Raw genomic sequence first — 17,987 nt, 5'->3', positions numbered from 1 at the left:
TTGTCGTGTTGTATTTTTGATTACATGTGAGTTATTACGTTATAAAATGAATGGGAAAATTGATGATGCCGCCGACTGTGAAATATGTAGTCGTACGTTATTTAAACCACCAAAATGTAGAGCCGGCCGAGATTCATAGGTAATTTGGTTGCTGTGTACAATGATAATGTAGTGAGTGAAAGAAATGTCCGAAAATGGTGTGAAAAGTTAAGAAATAACAGTATTAATGTGCATGATGAAGATCGTTCGAGGAGGACCACGATAATCAACTAGAACTTTTTGAAACACGTCGATAATAAAATCAGAAAAGATCGCTACTCAACGATTTCAACCTGGCCCTTCTTTTTACTGATGTTTCAAGAGCTGTTATTGGTTGCATTGTTAATGACCATTTTGACTTCAGAAAGGATTGTGCACACTGGTTATTGCACGTCTTAACGGAACGTCACAAAAAAATCCGAATCTAATCTGCTTTTGAATTTTTGATGCGCTACACAGAAAATGAGTTCTTTAATTCAATTGTCACCGGTGATGAAACATGGATTTCGTATTACACGCCGGAGAGAAAACGGCAGTCACGTGAATGGCGTCGTCCTCAATGACCAACCAGACCAACTAAGGTCAAGCAATAGCCATTTGGATGCAAACTATGGCCACAGTCTTTTGGGATCGATTTGGCATACTGCTGATTGATTTCATGTCACATGGAACTACTGTAAATGCAGAAGACTACTGCGAAACTACGTAAATTACGGTACGCCCTTCAAAATCAGCGACATGGGCGGCTGACCGACAGCGTCGTCCTGTTGCACGATAATGCACGTCCACATGTTGCGAGCTCGACACATGATTTACTGAGAACATTTGGAAAGGAAATTTACGCTCACCCACCAAATAGTTCGGACTTAACTCCTTCTGGATTACCATTTGTTTGGGAAATTGAAACAATTTTTGAGTGATTAGCAATTCGCAGGTGACTATGAATTTAAAAATGCTATTAATCAGTGGCTAAATGGACTGGCGGCAGAAGAATATGACGAGGGTATATTGAAGCTGGTGTATTGGTATGATAAATGTCTTAATTCATGTAGCGATTATATAGAGAAATAGTATAAGGAGGTTTGTAGTTTAAGAGAAATAAAAACTATTTATAAAATTTTCAGAATAAAGTTTTTTACAATGTAATGGTCTTTACTAAAAATAACCTCTCGTATAGCAAATATCTGTCTGTTTTTAGTTTTTAGAAAAATTTTTTATTGTAGAACAATTTATAATATATTACTGTTATTACCTCTATACTTGTTTTAATTTTCATGCATATGTTTGTCCTTGAGGTAATTAAACTGATGGATAAACTAAAAAAAGTACTTACAATATAATAAATAATAATACTTAGAATAAAATATCATTTTACAGCTAATATTTGATCAAAGATGATCATAGTCTTTGAAGATAAATCATTAAGGATGATTTTTCTTCTCAGTCACTTGTGATGGCACATTCATGTGGTAGCATAATAAATGCCATCTAAGAATAAAGGTGTGACAAAAAAACTGCAAAAAAGTAGCACATGTAAATCTTATACTATTATGAAGATGATACCATAAATTACGAAAAGTGATTAGTTGCTAAAATAATTTTCCTCTTAAAAATAAAGGAGAAATGTGGTATGGTGTGAATTACATGGAGTAATTGTAACAAAAAGTAACAGAAATTCATGTAGATTTTCTAGATGATTACTAAACAAGCATTCATACATGTAATGAGAATTAAAAATAACCTTGATTTACAGTGAAGCTTGGTAATAAGAAATAAAACCAATATTTTTGGTAAAAATATCAAAGATATTTCTTCAATTAGAAAGTAATGTTATGTTTGATTACCTACCCTAAAAAAAATAACTTTTCTTCTAAAAGTTATCTACTACATATCCATAGAATATTTTTTGTAGAATGATGTCTTGTACAGTTTCAGAAAACATTATTTTCACTCTTCAAAAGTTACTTAGATTTTATTTGTTACAAATTAGAGAATTAAATTTTTTCTCTTATTTTACAGTTGTTTTTTTTCTTTAAACTTTTTTTCACTTTTAATATATTTTTTTATTGTTTATTATAAATTCACTTATGAAACTAATTTATTGTTAGAGATGGGATAATATATTTGATTTATTTTTTGATATTCCAGAGAAAAAAAAACTTGTTATTTTTATTTAGTTACATTGTTCAGATTGCTATTTTTATAAGTTCAACAAATATTTTGTATATATAGACATTTATTCAGAAACACATTTTCTTGTTAATTTATTATTTTAAAGATGTTTGTCCTTAACAGTAGCACTTACAAAGTTACAGTTGCATTTCTCAGCTAGTTATATTTTTTCACATACATCTTGAATTTTATTGGTAGACATTTAGTGTCATACTTTTATTAAAAAGGGATCAATTTGTTTACTAGGTTAATAGTAAAATTGAAACGATAAACAAGTATCTATTCACCAAATACTTGCAAAATGTTTTTAGCATATTTGTTTTATGATTTCAATGAAAACAAATCTTGTTTACTTAAATATGTTCTATTGATAAATTTTTCATATTGTGATGAATTAGAATTTTTTTATGGTATTGTAAATAATTAATTTTTAGCTTTTTTTTTTACTAATTTTAAACTGGGTAATGTTACCGTTCAAATCACATCCATCATTTAACTGGAGTATTACTTTGTTTCACATTTCAGTCTTAAAAATAGAAAAATATTTGATCAATTGTAGCTCAAAAACCAGTATTCACATCCCTGTGTTTGCAAATTGATTTCATGAAAAAGGAAACGGATGTTTCTGTTCACCAGACTTTGACACCTAATTTTTTTTTTGGCCCTGGGATTATTTGAATTTTTTTTATTACCTAGAACCACTATAATTTGTCACCTTCACAGCTATGTAAATTATAAACTCTACTGAGAGTAAACTCTACTTTTTCTATATAGTTTAATCAATAAATGTATCTATTTTGGATGTGAGTAAATTACCTGTTTTTTTTTCTCTGTTGAATGTGTCATGTTTTAGATGTCAGGCTGACAAATTCCATTTCAGGTTAGTCTTGAGTTTTAACTAGATTTGACTAATTTTAAATGCATCAACTTTTATTTCTAAATTCATCTGAAGAGTTGTGCAAGTCAGAAATGGGCTCCATAATGGAAAACCTTGCTCCTCCTGTGAGTGTTGAACATCAAGTTGGGAGTGAATGAGTGTTTTCATTCCTTCACTTTTGTTAACAAATTCATCAGTAATTTGCATTTCAACCATATACATAATTATTATGTATTACGTTTATTAACCATATACATAATTTTTGTTAGTGTTTCTTTGTATTTACTGATGTCCAAGGTATTTTAAACTCAAGTGTTAATTTCACATTACAACATCCACTACATAATAAATATGTAAACAGCATTCAGAAATAGTTTGCTAACAAAATTTTTGTAATGAAATTTAAGCCCAAATCATACATACTTTTTTTCCATTTGTATGTATAAATATGGTATAAAAACGTATATGTATCTGCAGACAAACACGCACATGCATGGACATACATACATACACAATGATCATGATAGCTATTTTTGTTTACTGCCCAATTGTATTATTGATCTCATAAAATCAGATTTGATATGAAATTAAATAAAATGGAGTAATTTGTTCATGTTCCTTAAAACTGAAATAAAATATTGAAAGAAAAAAAACATGAATGTTGTTAGCTCTTTATAATTTTAATTAAATGAATAAAGATAGCAAGAAGTCACTTTCTTTGTAGCTTATATGCTAAATTAGTTTTTTTTTTTTTTTTTGATCAGTTAGGAGTAATTGTGTAATCTACAAATCTTTTATTACATTTTTCACATTATGAAGAAATTTCAGCATCAACTGTTCATCTAATAGTTTTGCAAAATTTATGCAAAGTGTGGATGTTTAAGAGTAAGAATTAAGTCAATTTAAACATGATTGATCAGTACAACAAACATACATTTCTGCAACTGTAACCATCAGTGGAAACAAAGACCACTATATAAACTACATGAAATACCTTTAATATTTTTCTTTAATTACATGAGTAGTTTTTCCTATAAGTTTCCTTTTTGCTAGATCTTGATTTTTGTTTTATAAAATGTAGGATTTTTTTATTCTGTTTAAAAATTTCTCCATTTTAATTTATGTTAATATACTAAAAAACATATTTTAACTTATCCCATCTCTATTTTTAATGGAGCTAAAATATAATTTTGTTGTAGTGTTAGTGTGAAATGCTTACAGAGGATACAGAGGTATCGTATTTTAATCAATTTTGTCTGAATGGTGTAATTCCATTAGAATTTTTTTTGCGTTTTGTGGCGTTGGCTATTTTTGTGATTTTTTTTGGCATGACTTTTTTAATAGATTATTTTTTGTTAAATATTTTGTAGTATTTTTCAACTAATTATATGTATATTTTTTATAAAAAAGTTTGTTGTCATTAATTTGGAAAAGTTGTTAATTAATTAAACAATATAATTTTTTTAATATTTGCATGCATCTTATCCATAAATGTGATTAAAGTTGTAAGAAATGTTTTTTTTAATGATGTTAATTAGAACATTGACAATTCTTATGTCGTTTTTAATATGACATATCTAGTAATATCTTCATGAAATAAAGTAATATATTTATAAAGTTATTTGAAACTTTAAATGAAATATAATGCATGTGTTTATTATGAGTTAAAAGGAATTTATATTGAGTTTGAATTAAATGAAAAATTGATTATTTATTGAAATTTATAACTAGGGAAATGAAAGTTAGAGATGTTTACTTTTACTCATTAAATTAGAATAATATTAAATAGAACTTTTAATTAACTTTTTAAAAATAAAATTTGTTTTCCATTTATGAAAAAATCTTATTTGTGTCTTTACTAATATAAGGTATAATTTATATTTCTCAGCTCTGGTATCGAGGGGAATCCTACTGTATTCTATCGACTGATGCCTGGTTCTACTGCACAGACAAATAAGTATCACACATTTTACTTACAACAGAGATCAGATAATGGTTTTACTTGGGCTGATATAAAAGTGAATCATCCATTAGATTATGAGACTATAAAAGAATATAATCTAACAATTCGTGTTGAGGTAAAACTTTACTCTTTCATTTGAGATATCCACATTGTCTTTTGGTATGTTGTGTTGTTAAGTTATAAATGTAGTTATTACATTGAACATTTTCTTCTATACAGATATATATAAGTATAATATATATAATTATATATATTATATAATTGGTGCATAACTGTCTATTCTTTACCTTGTTGTGAGTGTGTTACCATTTCATCTATCTTCTTTTCACTTGCTTTCCACCTCATTGTCAGTCTTGCTCAATGTTAGGTTACAAAAAAAACTTGTAAGATGAACTTCAAGCAGCATCCAGAGTTGCATCTAAAAATCAAATGAGCATCAAAGAGTTAAAGCTACATGTCAAGTAAACATGTGAAGCCTTGGGTAGCTGTTAAGAGTATAATAAAGTATTAATATTGTTTAAAAAGGAAAACTCATTATGAGCGTACAACAATACTCACTAAATACGTATGAGTAATACTTCTTCATGCTGGTTGGTATATACATCAAACTTAAGTTTGATGTAACAGATGGGTTTTATTTTTTTGAAGTAAGAAATTTTACTTAGTAACATGTAAACAGTGATCATGTAAGAAATATCTCTGTTACTTGGTTCATCTGATTTATTAATAAAGCATTTCTGAGTTGTATAGTTAATTTTGTAAATTAAATAATCCCTCACAGTCATAAATAAAACAAAAATAATATTTATCTGTGTTATTTAATTTTTTGTTTGTTTATGTCATAAAATATGTTTTTTCCTTTTGTGAGCAAAAATGGAAAAAAAACAGCTAGTGATTAAAAAATTTATTTACTTTTTTCAGATATAAGATCCTCCTGATTTTTTTTCTCTTTGTGCTACGTATTGGTAGCATTATTATTTTGTTTTATCTCATGAATAAATAGTACAGCACAATTTTTCGATTAGAATTGTTTATGTTGTTTAATAATGATTCTAATCAATTACATGATTCTTTTATTGATATAGCCTTGAAAAAATATGTATGTAAAATATAAATACGTGAACAAAATATGAAATAACTGCTTTTGTGGTTGGAAAATATAATAAAGAAGATATTACTATGATTTAGCCGGTATTTTTTATAAAACAAAGAGGTTGAAGAAAAAAGTTTTTTTTATGTATAATTAATATAATTATGCAGTAATAAATTGATAAATGTAAATATTTGTAAAGTTAAGATATAAGCCTAATCAAAATAACAGGTAAATTAAATGTTCATGGTTGGCAGTGCTACTGGATCTGACAAGATCCATATGAAATGTTGACTTATGAGGATTCAGTAATTCATGATTTTAAGTCATTTATTGAGTGATTTATGTTCAGTCATTCAAATTATATGTTCAAAAGGTGAGACTACTGCTAAATTCATTGAGGTTTTATTTATATTTGTATCAATAATGTTGAGTATGCAAAACATGGATGTAAGGAAAAAAATTTATGTCATGGTAAAGAAAAAAGTGAAAGATTAGAAGGATGTCAGTCCTTCTAATCGTAGGTAGATTAGTAGGATGATCTCAGAACACTCAACTTCAAAATCAACTGATTTGCAATGACGAGTTAACCACCAGACCAGCCTGATGGGCTAATATGAGACATCTCTAAAAATAACATAACCGTTCTCAATAATAGGCAACGCATCAGGCTTACTAGGTAAATGATGCTGGTAATATTCAGCCCTATAGTTATTGTTTTTTATTCTTTTAACCATAGATATTGGTTGTAAAGTAAATTTCTTTATACTCAGAGAAAGCAAATCTGGTGCCTCTTGTACATCACTTGCTTTGCAGTTATAAGTAACACTGAAATAGATTATATAAAGCAATAAGTTAATGTCCCCTTTTTTGTTTAGAAACAGATTATATACAATGTTCTACTCAAATGAAAAATGAATTCCAAAACAAAATATTTTGAAAACATTTTCTGACTTATTTCTTTGCTTTCTGATTATGACCTGAACATGAATGCTGATTTTTATGTAATTAAACATAGATTTATGTATGTTATTTTAGTAAGTCTAATTTTATTTAAAATTCCATTTTTTAGAACAATGGTGCCCAGCAATTGGCGTCAGAAGCTACAGTCTTCATAATGCTTGAGGATGTAAATGATGAAATACCATTATTTACTGAAAGAGAACAAGAAACTGTGCTTGAAGGTGAACCAATTGGAACTAAAGTTACACAAGTTAATGCCATTGATAAGGATGGGACATTCCCCAATCATCAGGTATAAATAATCATATTTTGATTTTTTTGGAATGTTTATCATAGTTAAAACCAAATTTTTTTTTGTGTTCCGGGTAAAATGAATGGATAAAGATACTTTTTCTTAGCTGATTATTTTACTGTTGTTTTTATTATTTTGGTTAACAAAGTTATTAAAATTATTTTTAAAATCTATTGGTTAGCCCAAGCAACATTAACCGGATCTTATTCCCAGAAAGTTTTGTTGTAGGGATGCATTATAAATAAAACTATTTTTGGTTTCCATTTATGGAGTGTCATGGTATCTAATTTCTAATTTAACAAGATATTGTACATTAAGTCTTCTATTTAAATAAAATTACATTGCAAAATATTTTAAGTTTTAGACTATTGTGTAAAATTGTCAATTTCAATTTAATTTTGAGTAACTCAAAATTCTGTAAACTTCATGTAAAAAATAGTAAAAATAAAAAGTAGAGTGACTATAAATGGGTATTAGCCTGTTGTTGCTCGCATGAACAAGTAAGTAGTAGTTATTCCTGAGTGGGCTTTTTGTGTGATATAGGAATAGGAAAAAAGTCAAATTTAATTACTAAGCTAATTTATAAAAAAAAGGAATAAAGTCTTTTATTTAATATTTGCTTTCTTATTTTCCCGATGTACGAGGGTGTCAATTATTATCCGAAATTTAGTTATATTTATGTTGGTAGCACTGTCTTGTTGTGTAGATGATGCATGAGTGGTTTAATTGTTGTTATGTCTGTGCAGGTTTGATGTTGCTAGGTTAGTTCCATTATCCATGCCGTTAACCATGTCTGCTCCGCTTTCTGTTTGCACCAAAGAAGAGCAACGTTCAGTGATCGGTTTTTTGTGGTCGGAAGGTGTATCAGGGCCGAAATTCATTGAAGACTTTCGGTACAGTACAGGAACAGTGTGTTGCCGCAATGGAGTGTCTACGAATAGATTGAAAAATTCAAAAACAGTCGCTCAAGTGTTATGCATGATGAAGGAGCCGGACAACCCTTTACTGCTGCAAATGAGGAAAACATTGAGCGTGCATGTGACTTGGTTTTCTTAGAAAGACGAGTAACTATTGATGAAGTGGCACATCGTCTGCAAATTAGTCACGGTTCTGCTTACAAAATCATCTGCAACAGACTTGGGTTTCATAAAGTCTGTGCAAGGTGGGTCCCAAAACAACTCATTCAGTTGCATAAACAAATGTGCTTGGACATCTGCCAAAATCATTTGGATCGCTATGGTATTGAACAGGACATCTTCTTTGACAGAATCATCACTGGTGACAAACATGAATCCATCATTATGAGCCGGAGAGTAAACAGCAGAGTATGGAATGGAAACATCCAAATTCGCCCTGCAAAAAAAGTTCAAGACCCAACCGTCCACAGGAAAACTGATGCTTACGGTTTTTTATGGACTTACAAGGCTCAGTACTGGAATATTATGAGGAAAGGGGCACGACAATAAACAGTGTGTGTTACAGTGAGATGCTTACTGCCAAGCTGAAGCCTTCAATTCAAAGCAAACGCCGAGGACTGCTGTCGAAAGGTGTTGTTGTGTTGTTGCACGACAATGCCCGTCCACATACTGCTTCCCACACTGCCAAAACGCTCCAAAAACTCAACTTTTGAAGTACTGGCTCATCTTCCGTATAGTCCTGACCTTGCCTCTTCTGACTACCACTTGTTTGATCCACTCAAAGAGGCATTAAGGGGCCATCGATTTACCTCAGACGAAACAGTGAAAGAAGCGGTGCACTCCTGGCTTGCAGCTCAACCGAAAACCTTCTTTTATGGAGCATCAGGTGCGTTGAAATGCATGGGGACTATGTTGAAAAATGATGTACATGTAAGTTTCCTATTTGTGTTGCAGTAAAATTTATAACTACATTGTAGATAATAATTGACTTACCCTCGTATTTTATTTTATAAATTATATTTATGAGTATTATAAATGAATTCTCAATTGATTTTTATTAGTTAATGTTAATACAGTGTTGCTTGGTCTTATTTTTTTTTTTCTATATTGCGCTACTGTCATACTAAAACAAGGGTTAATTAAATTAACTCAAAATGTGTTTAACAGTTGAGTGGGTGAGAGATACAGTAACATTAGGAATTAAAACAAAATAACACTGTTATTATTATATTTGTGGAATTGTATTGAGAACATATATATTTGCTCATGTAAGTATGGTTTTTAATGAAACCTAATATATAGATAAATATGTTTTTACACTTTGTTTGCTTTTAATTTATTTATATAAATATGACAGTTTTCTAATATATTAGATTATTTGTTGCTTATTTAGTTAATTGATCTGTTTTTTCCTATTTTAATCAGTTTAAATATAACCTATTCTATCTAATGATGAGTTATTATTGTTCATAAATCTTTTATATTGTTGATAATGTTGTCTTGTTTCAATGTGCCTGCAATGTGATTTTATTAAATTTATACTTTTATTTATGTTAAGAGAATAACAGAAAGAATTTTTTTGCCTTTTGTGTAAAAATGCATTCAACCCATTTTTGTTACTACATTTTGGAGAAGAAATAATTCTAGTTTTCAGTTAAAACTAAATTATAACCTACTTAAAATAAAACCCCTATAAGAGTATAGCCTGATTACTTAAACTTGTATTCTTTTTTCTTTAATGAGTTCTAAACATTTTTTTGCTAATCTGTTGTTTTTGTAATATCTATAATCTTTAATAATGCATTTTTAATTGTGTAGTAATGTGGATTTTTATTATTCGTTAGGTCTATTACTATGTTGTGGATTCTCCTCGTAATGAAGGAAAAGATTTCTTTGAAATTAATCTGCAGACTGGTGAAGTATTCACAAAGATTGTGTTTGATCGAGAGAAGCAAGGTGCCTATGCATTAGAAGTAGAAGCTAGGGATGGTGCTCCTTCTGCTCGGCCAAACAGCAATGGACAGCCAAATTCAGGTAAGTTCTTCAAATCATGTTTTTTTATATATTTCTTTTACATTAGACATGAGAGATTTGCTTAGAATATTTTTGTTTATTCTTCCAACAGGTGAAGTATTTTTTGTTTATATGGGTTCATTTGACAAAAATAATTTTTTTTTCAGTTTATGGCAAATTTTTCTTTTATGCATTGTTTGACTAATTTTATTCAGTTTTGTTCATTAATTGGTTTATTAGTTATGAATTAAAACTAGTCAATAAAGTGAATACACTTTATACATTTGACTAGACTGTATGGTAGTTATTTTTATTTATTTTGTATTTTTTTGATGTTATTGATTTGCTGAATAATTTAAAAACCTATGGATATTGGTAGTATTTGTTTTCTGTGGTAATATGATATATCTGATACCTCATGCCGGTTTTTACTGTTAAAAATATTTTTTATTTAATTTTCTCATCTCTTTTTAAAGCTATTAATAAAATATTATTGCTATTTTTGTCAGCTTTATACCTCCAGTTCATTTATTGTTGGGTTCTAATTGATGGCACGTACTAGCATGGTGAACATACAGCTACATGTATCCATACATAACGGATTATCCCTTATATTCCAATAAACAACGGATGAAAGAGATGAGCAGCTAACTTTGGATCCCAAGTAAATGATATTTTAAATATCCTACAAATGTATAAATTATGGTTCATATCATGTTTGGATTATCATATCACTAAGTTACTTGCTTATTATATTGTTGCCTTACCTACTGACCTACTTACGAACAATTATTTTTATTTAAATGTCACTTATGAAAAAACCAGATAAAGGCAATCTGTTTATAAGGGTATCTAAGAATTAATAAAATCAATCCTTATCATAAAAACAGTGAATTATCTAATTTTTCTTTTGTTATTTACTTAATTTCTATCTGTTAAAATTTATTAATTGTGAAATTGGTTTGATTGTATTGGGGTTAATATTTATAATCTTTGTCCCTGAGTTATGGTTTTGGAGGAGTAGGTGATGTGTAAAATTTAGTACACTCCCTTATTATTACCATTCTTGGGAGTGAGAATAACTTCTAAAATGAATTCAACGTAATAAAACATGTACCCAATAAAATTACTACGATCTAGGCTCATAAACAATACATACATAACCAAAAGTAAACACCAAACAAGAATTAGACAACAGTTAAAGTACATTTCATGATGATACTTATATCACAAACCTTAATATTTTCAGAAAATATATATCTATATTTAATAAAATTAAACTATAAAGCTACTAACTAAACTAAAATAGTTTGGTAACATTTAAAATTTACTAAACATTTACCTCTAAAAACATTCAGCACTGACAGATAATACCTTACTGGAGTTATAAAATCATCCTAACTTTTATGATGTTGTTACTTATAGCTCATAAAGGATAATAACAAATTACAGTAAAATAGTTGAAAATACATAAATACTACCATTTAAATCCTAATAATATTGTTAACAATGATTTATAATTCAAATCTCAAATTTTCTTTGACTAGATTATAGATTCATAGGATTTGAAAATTTCCTTAATTTCCAATATATTTTACACGTCCTTCTCTGTCTCTACCTTTACTACTCTCCTCCCACAACAGTTGTTTCAAACTAAACTCCATTAATACAGGGGTTGCACAGAGAAACGGGAAATCGTAATGGACATTTAGTTGTGATGAAGCAGTGGAATGGTGTAGAGTGTCCGGTTGCCATAAGGGCACTTCATCAATATGGTGACAGTGTGATAGCTGCACAAAGAGTGTTTTGGCGAAATTATGAGATCCCACCCCGCACTCAGTTCCTTCTTCACATGCAATCAAAACTTGGGTTTGCAACTTTGAAGAGACTGGTTTGGCTTAGAAAAAACCTAGTGGGTGTGTATTGTCTGTATGTATGCAGCAAACATTGATGTCGAGAAAGCTATAGTGATAAGGAAAATTGCCTTGTCACTGGAGCGTGGAAAGAATACTCCATAACCTGAAATTTCATCCTTACAAAATTTAAATTGTCCAAGAACTGAATTGTGTGTTGCATCTGCAGTTTTGTGAAAACCTGTTATGTATAATCAATGAGAATGCTAACTTTATTGAAAATCTTTGGAAGTTAGATGAAGTCCATTTACAGTTTACAACAGTGTATGGCAACAGTGAGAAGTTTGGGGATCATGTAATTTCAAGGACTGCTAACATCGTTTGGCCATCTGGTCTCCAGACCTTTCAGTCTGCAACTTCTTTTAATGGGGACATCTGAAGAGCGTTATGAACCAGACTCGACCAAGAAACCTTGTCCAGCTCAAAACACAGATTGAATAGGAAATCACCAAATCCCAGAGAACACATTGCACTTTGTTATGCAAAATGTGTATGCAAAAATGGACAGTACTTAAGTGAAGTAATTTTAAAAAAGTAATGTATTTTGAAATTTACACTCTTCTAGAACATATTTTCAACATTAAATAAAGATTAGTAATTTTTCTTCACTTTTTCTAATTATTTAGAATTTCCCCATTTCTCTGCGCCATCTGTACAATAAAATATATAGAATTCCCAGTACAAGGTGCATGGTGATCAGAACAAATTAATACTACAACACTAAGTATGCGAGATCATCTTTCCTCAGGGTAATTTTTTGGTGAATTTTTATAAAAATCAAATGAAAAAGACTAGATTTTCTAAATTACTTGGAATTTTGCTTCAAAAGTTTTTTTTTTGCAACTATTATGCTGTTAAGGTAAATACTAAAAAATGTTTTATTAAGTTTCATTATAGTGATAAATGGATAGTGTGTTTCTAATCTTTTTTAACATTTTAAAATAATTTTTGGTTTTGAAGTACAGAAGTTTGTGTTTCCAAAACTTAAGAATAAAGTTTAAAGTCAGGAATTTAACTGTATACTAAAGATCTGTGTTTGTTTCACTTATACAACTTTTGTCAGATTGATCTAGTTAATGTAGTTATTTATTACAAAATTAAAAATTTTAATTAATATTTTGTGTGAAACTGTATTTTCTTTATTTTTGTTTAGTTTATAAATTAAAATGAAGATTTGGTTTACATTAAATATAATCCTAGAAATTGAGTTCTCTTTGTCCTCTTTATGTATTAATATTGTACTAGGAGTTGTTCATGTGCTAAGTTTAATTAAACACATTCCAGACTATTGCATTTACATGAAAGGAATTTGTTGCCAGCCAGCTTTAAAATACAATATTGTTCACCTTATTATGAAATTCTAACAAAGGTTTTATCTTTCTTACACACAGGTAATGTCTCAATTCTTTTGGAATTCTAATTATGTACATGCTTTTAAAAGTTGTAAAAAGATATACCAGTAAGCTGTGCTTTTTTAAGTTTTTATCTGAAGTTATTTTACCAATTTTTAATTCTTATTATTATTTTTTTCTTTTAGAAACATGTATACTGGTATTAATAATGGATGCATGGTAATTTACCATATTTCTTTGATATTTAACTGTATTTTTGCGATTTGTTTATTAATATAAATTTTCAATTTTTTTTCACGGTGTTCTTTACGATATATATTTTTATTAAATAAATAAATCATTTTAAAAAACAATGAAAAATAACTATTTTAAAAATCTATCTATCAATACAACTTAATTATAATTACAACTTAATTTATAATTACAACTTAATAGATAGTTTTATGATCATCCTATTGGTTAAATATTTTAATTTATTTATTTTATTAGTAACAGGTATTTTGAATTAGAATTTTTTCTTTTCTTCCTTTTTATTGTGGCATAGGTTTTTATTTAAAAAAACCTGTTGTTTTGTTAACAAATATTCTCCTACTAGAGACTGCCTTCTTAAACTTATAGATCTACTTTATTTGTTTTGGTTAGGTACCACCTAACCATCTACATATTTTAATCTTTTTTAATCAAATTTTCTGAGGGAAAATAAGGTTTTTAAAGGAATATTGTGTCTTAAGTATTTTAATTTGGATTCGTAATTTTTATAAAAGAAAAATGATATTTAGACTATATATAAAGTAATGAATAAATCAAACTTCATTTATGCAACAAAAATGAATTTTATGATCAAATACTAAGTAACTATATTATGTATATTAAGTACATATATTATGTATAAACACAAATATATGTCTAGTTATTAAATAATATGACAATGATAATAAAATATATAAAAGGCCCTTACTTGTTATTGTTTTATATATAAAAGAACCTTGTTTCAAAATACCATCAAAAACAGTGCAATGTAACTTCTGTAAAAAAAATCCCTCGAGTTTTACTTATGCGCTAAGACAACTCATAACTCATAAATAGAGCTCATTCTAAGCTCAAGTTTAACTCAGATGACTCAAACTTAGATTGTTCATGATCCAACCAATTTAATCACATCAGTAATCCCCTTTGATCATTGTGCTGTAAAAATTAAATTTCATAGACACGGCAGAGTCAAAATCTAACATAAACTAATTTCAATGGACCACAACCTTCTGTGTGTGTTTAAATATACATAATTCCCTCTTATAATTAAGTTTTATAATTTATTCACCTTTGCTCTTATGACACAGATTTGAGAAATTAAAATTACTAAAGAACTAATTTTTTATTGTGGTTAACTTTTTTAACTTACAACTGTTTTTATTATGGGGAAAAAAAAATATTTAAACATTTTTTTTCTTACTACAAAATTATTAATGTTCCCGCATTTCATACCAACTAAATAACTGTTTGTGTAATGTTATTGAGTTTATTTCAGTTTAAAGGACTAAATAAAAGTTACTAAAATTTGTCTTTTAAACATTATAATTTTTCACTTTTTTGTAATCAACAGTACATAAATAGGTACACAGTACACACCTTCAACTTTGATTTATTGCTTATAATTAAAAAATCGCTTATAATTAAGCGTAATTGCTTATAATTAAGAGTAAATCAAACCCTTAAGCTAGACCTATCAGCCTAGATATAGGTCTGGTTTTGAAACTGATAATCAAGGCCGATATTTTATACTAGGATCTACCAATATTTATGCAAGAATATTTCAAAGTACGTATGTGATACTAGATTTTAGATTGCAGTTCTTAAAAAAATTATTTCCAACAATAAAATTTTTGGAATGTAGTTTTTAATGTTAACATAACACAATAGTGTTGCTTAAATGGCATTACACACTAGAATTTTGTCTGTTAAATAAGAATGAAAATATGTACTGGCTTGTTACATTAGAGTTTGCTAATTGGCTTATATCTGCAGAGTTTGTTAATTGGCTTATTGTTGAAGCTTTATAGTTGCTATTTGCAGTCTCTGGAAAAAAAAATTAAATGAGTTTAATAAATGTGTCTTATATCTGATTATTTTTATATGTTAAATATCTGTGAATTTTGTTTTTCTTTGATTCTAAATTGGCCTGTAGTCAATTAAAATGTATTATTTTTTTTAAATTTAATATATTTATTCATTTCATTATTTTAAACTTTGTGTCTCAGTTATTTGATTTAATTTTTACGTATAATTTATAATTTCATATGGTTATTTCTGATTATTGGAATTTTGAAAGAACATTCAAACTTTTGGTTGCTAACTAATAAAATTTAAAACTTTAAAGTATCAGGATGTTTAGAAAAACTATAAGTTATTAAAAATTCTCTTTGTAGTTAGTTCTTTGACAGTTAATTCACTCATGTACCAGAAGAATCACTTATTATACTGACATATTTTACATCTTTCCTTTTCACACTTTTAAGTTTTGTTTTCAATACTTAATTTTTTTTATTTATTGTTTTTCCCTCCACTCACTGTAATGGAGTGGCGGTGTCTCTACATTTTCATTCAGAATATTAGAGTTTAATTCACAGTCAGGCTTGGCATTATTTCATTTCGTACATACAATTCATTTCTTATAAAAAAAATTAAGATGTTAGGGTAGATTCATTTAGCACAGCCTTATAGTTACAAATGAGAGAATAAATAAAAAAGTAATTACTTCAGTAGCAAAGGAATTTTTCTACTTTTTAGAAATTTATTTTTTAGTGCACTATGTTTGGAAAGTTGCTGTGTACTGAAATTATGGAAGTGTAATGATGAAACTTTCTTTAGTATCATTTTGTATTTTTATTTCATCATTTTATAGAAATTGATATTAAAATAACTGGAATAGATTTGTAAAAGGTGTTGAAAATGACTTCCACCAACATCAGTACAACACTGCACTTGTTTCAGTTTGTTTTCAAACACTTTAACCAACTGTTGTACTGGAATGTCTTGTATGTATGCCATTGTTGCGGTTTTTAGTTTGTCAATCATGCAAGGTCTGTTGCGATACTGCTTGTTTCACTGCCCCCCATACAAAGTATTCTGGGGAATATCAGATCGAGTGATTGTGCAGGCCACAAACCCCTCCCCATGATTTGTTCACCAAAGAAATTTTGTAAAAAAGACATTGACTTGTTACTGTGTACCATCTTGTTGGAACCAACTATGATTGATTTCTACTTCTGTTAACTGACTAATAAAGTTTGTTAAAACAGCACAATAACGATCACTACTAACTATATTTTCAAAAATGATTGGACCCACTATGTGCGTTCTACTCACACCAACCCAGACTCCAATTTTTGTTTCATGTAATCATTGTTCGTGTAATTCATGGGGGTTAGTTGTTGACCTCAGTCATGTATTTAATATACTGAATTAATATACTTTCGCAGATGAAACTACGCCTCATCTGTAAAAAATGTAATGTCAAGGATACCTACATAAGTTTGGTCAATAAAATGTTTAAACCAATAACATTAATTTAGTCTTGCCATGATTGTAGATTTCAGTTCTTGAATACATATAACATTGTAGGGGAAAAGTTTCCGTTTTTTCCTTACAGCTTTATCTGCATTAGCAAGTCTGATATCTTGCTCCTGTAATAACTTATAAATTGACTTTGATGGACTTTCGGCCACAGCATCCAAAATATCAAGCAGCTTATGTTTGTTAAGTTTAGGTGGTTTCCCATTTCAATCAACATTTTCAACAAAGCCTGTTACCCAAAATTTTTGATAAGAGTTCAAACTGCATTGTGATGAGGAACAGGAATATTTGGAAACTTCTCTGAAAACTTTTGCTTCACTAAATCAATGTACTTGTCACCTTCATGAAAGACATGTTCAACGAGAAAAAATCATTCCTCTCCTGAAAGAACCATTATGTTTCTCGCAATTGTTGATTCCGATAAATGAAGTGAAGCACGTTCAGTCACAACTTAACAACTGACATCTTGGTTTTACTGAGCAGCAAAACCCAGTAGACCCACATGGGAACCAACCTAACACCGAAAGAACATAATGTTCCATAAAATTCTAAAGTATACCGTACAATGATTTTCAGAAACCACTGATTTATTAATCGTGTTTCTACAGTAATTTTTTACTCTGATTTCTACCGTTTTTAGCCTTTTCTTTATGAAATATGAAAAATGAATAAAAAGTATTAAAATATTAATACCTTTTTTAATTAATTATTATTATGTGTCCTTATTAGAATTAGGCAAAGGGAAAGGAAATTATATTTTTTCTTATTTTTCATTGTTCAGTGATCCAGTATTAAATATTTTCTGAATTATATTTTTTTAAGTTCC

At 28.7% G+C, this 17,987-nt stretch overlaps 1 protein-coding gene across 1 annotated transcript in view; it reads left to right on the top strand.

Moving 5' to 3' along the window:
* LOC142320024 (neural-cadherin-like) overlaps nucleotides 1–13,814 on the top strand; it is a 588,354-nt gene extending 574,540 nt beyond the window's left edge. Inside the window, exons 13-16 of the mRNA XM_075357704.1 lie at nucleotides 4,977–5,166; nucleotides 7,214–7,396; nucleotides 10,158–10,347; nucleotides 13,777–13,814. Of these exons, the coding sequence (XP_075213819.1) occupies nucleotides 4,977–5,166; nucleotides 7,214–7,396; nucleotides 10,158–10,347; nucleotides 13,777–13,814 (601 nt within the window). The remainder of the gene's footprint in view (nucleotides 1–4,976; nucleotides 5,167–7,213; nucleotides 7,397–10,157; nucleotides 10,348–13,776) is intronic.
* Nucleotides 13,815–17,987: the final 4,173 nt, after the last annotated feature.

The sequence above is a fragment of the Lycorma delicatula genome, chromosome 2 (genome assembly GCF_047948215.1).
Source record: "Lycorma delicatula isolate Av1 chromosome 2, ASM4794821v1, whole genome shotgun sequence".
Lineage (NCBI taxonomy): Eukaryota > Metazoa > Arthropoda > Insecta > Hemiptera > Fulgoridae > Lycorma > Lycorma delicatula.
The sequence above is the reverse complement of the archived record's forward strand: the minus strand, read 5'-3'. Positions and strand labels throughout refer to the sequence as shown.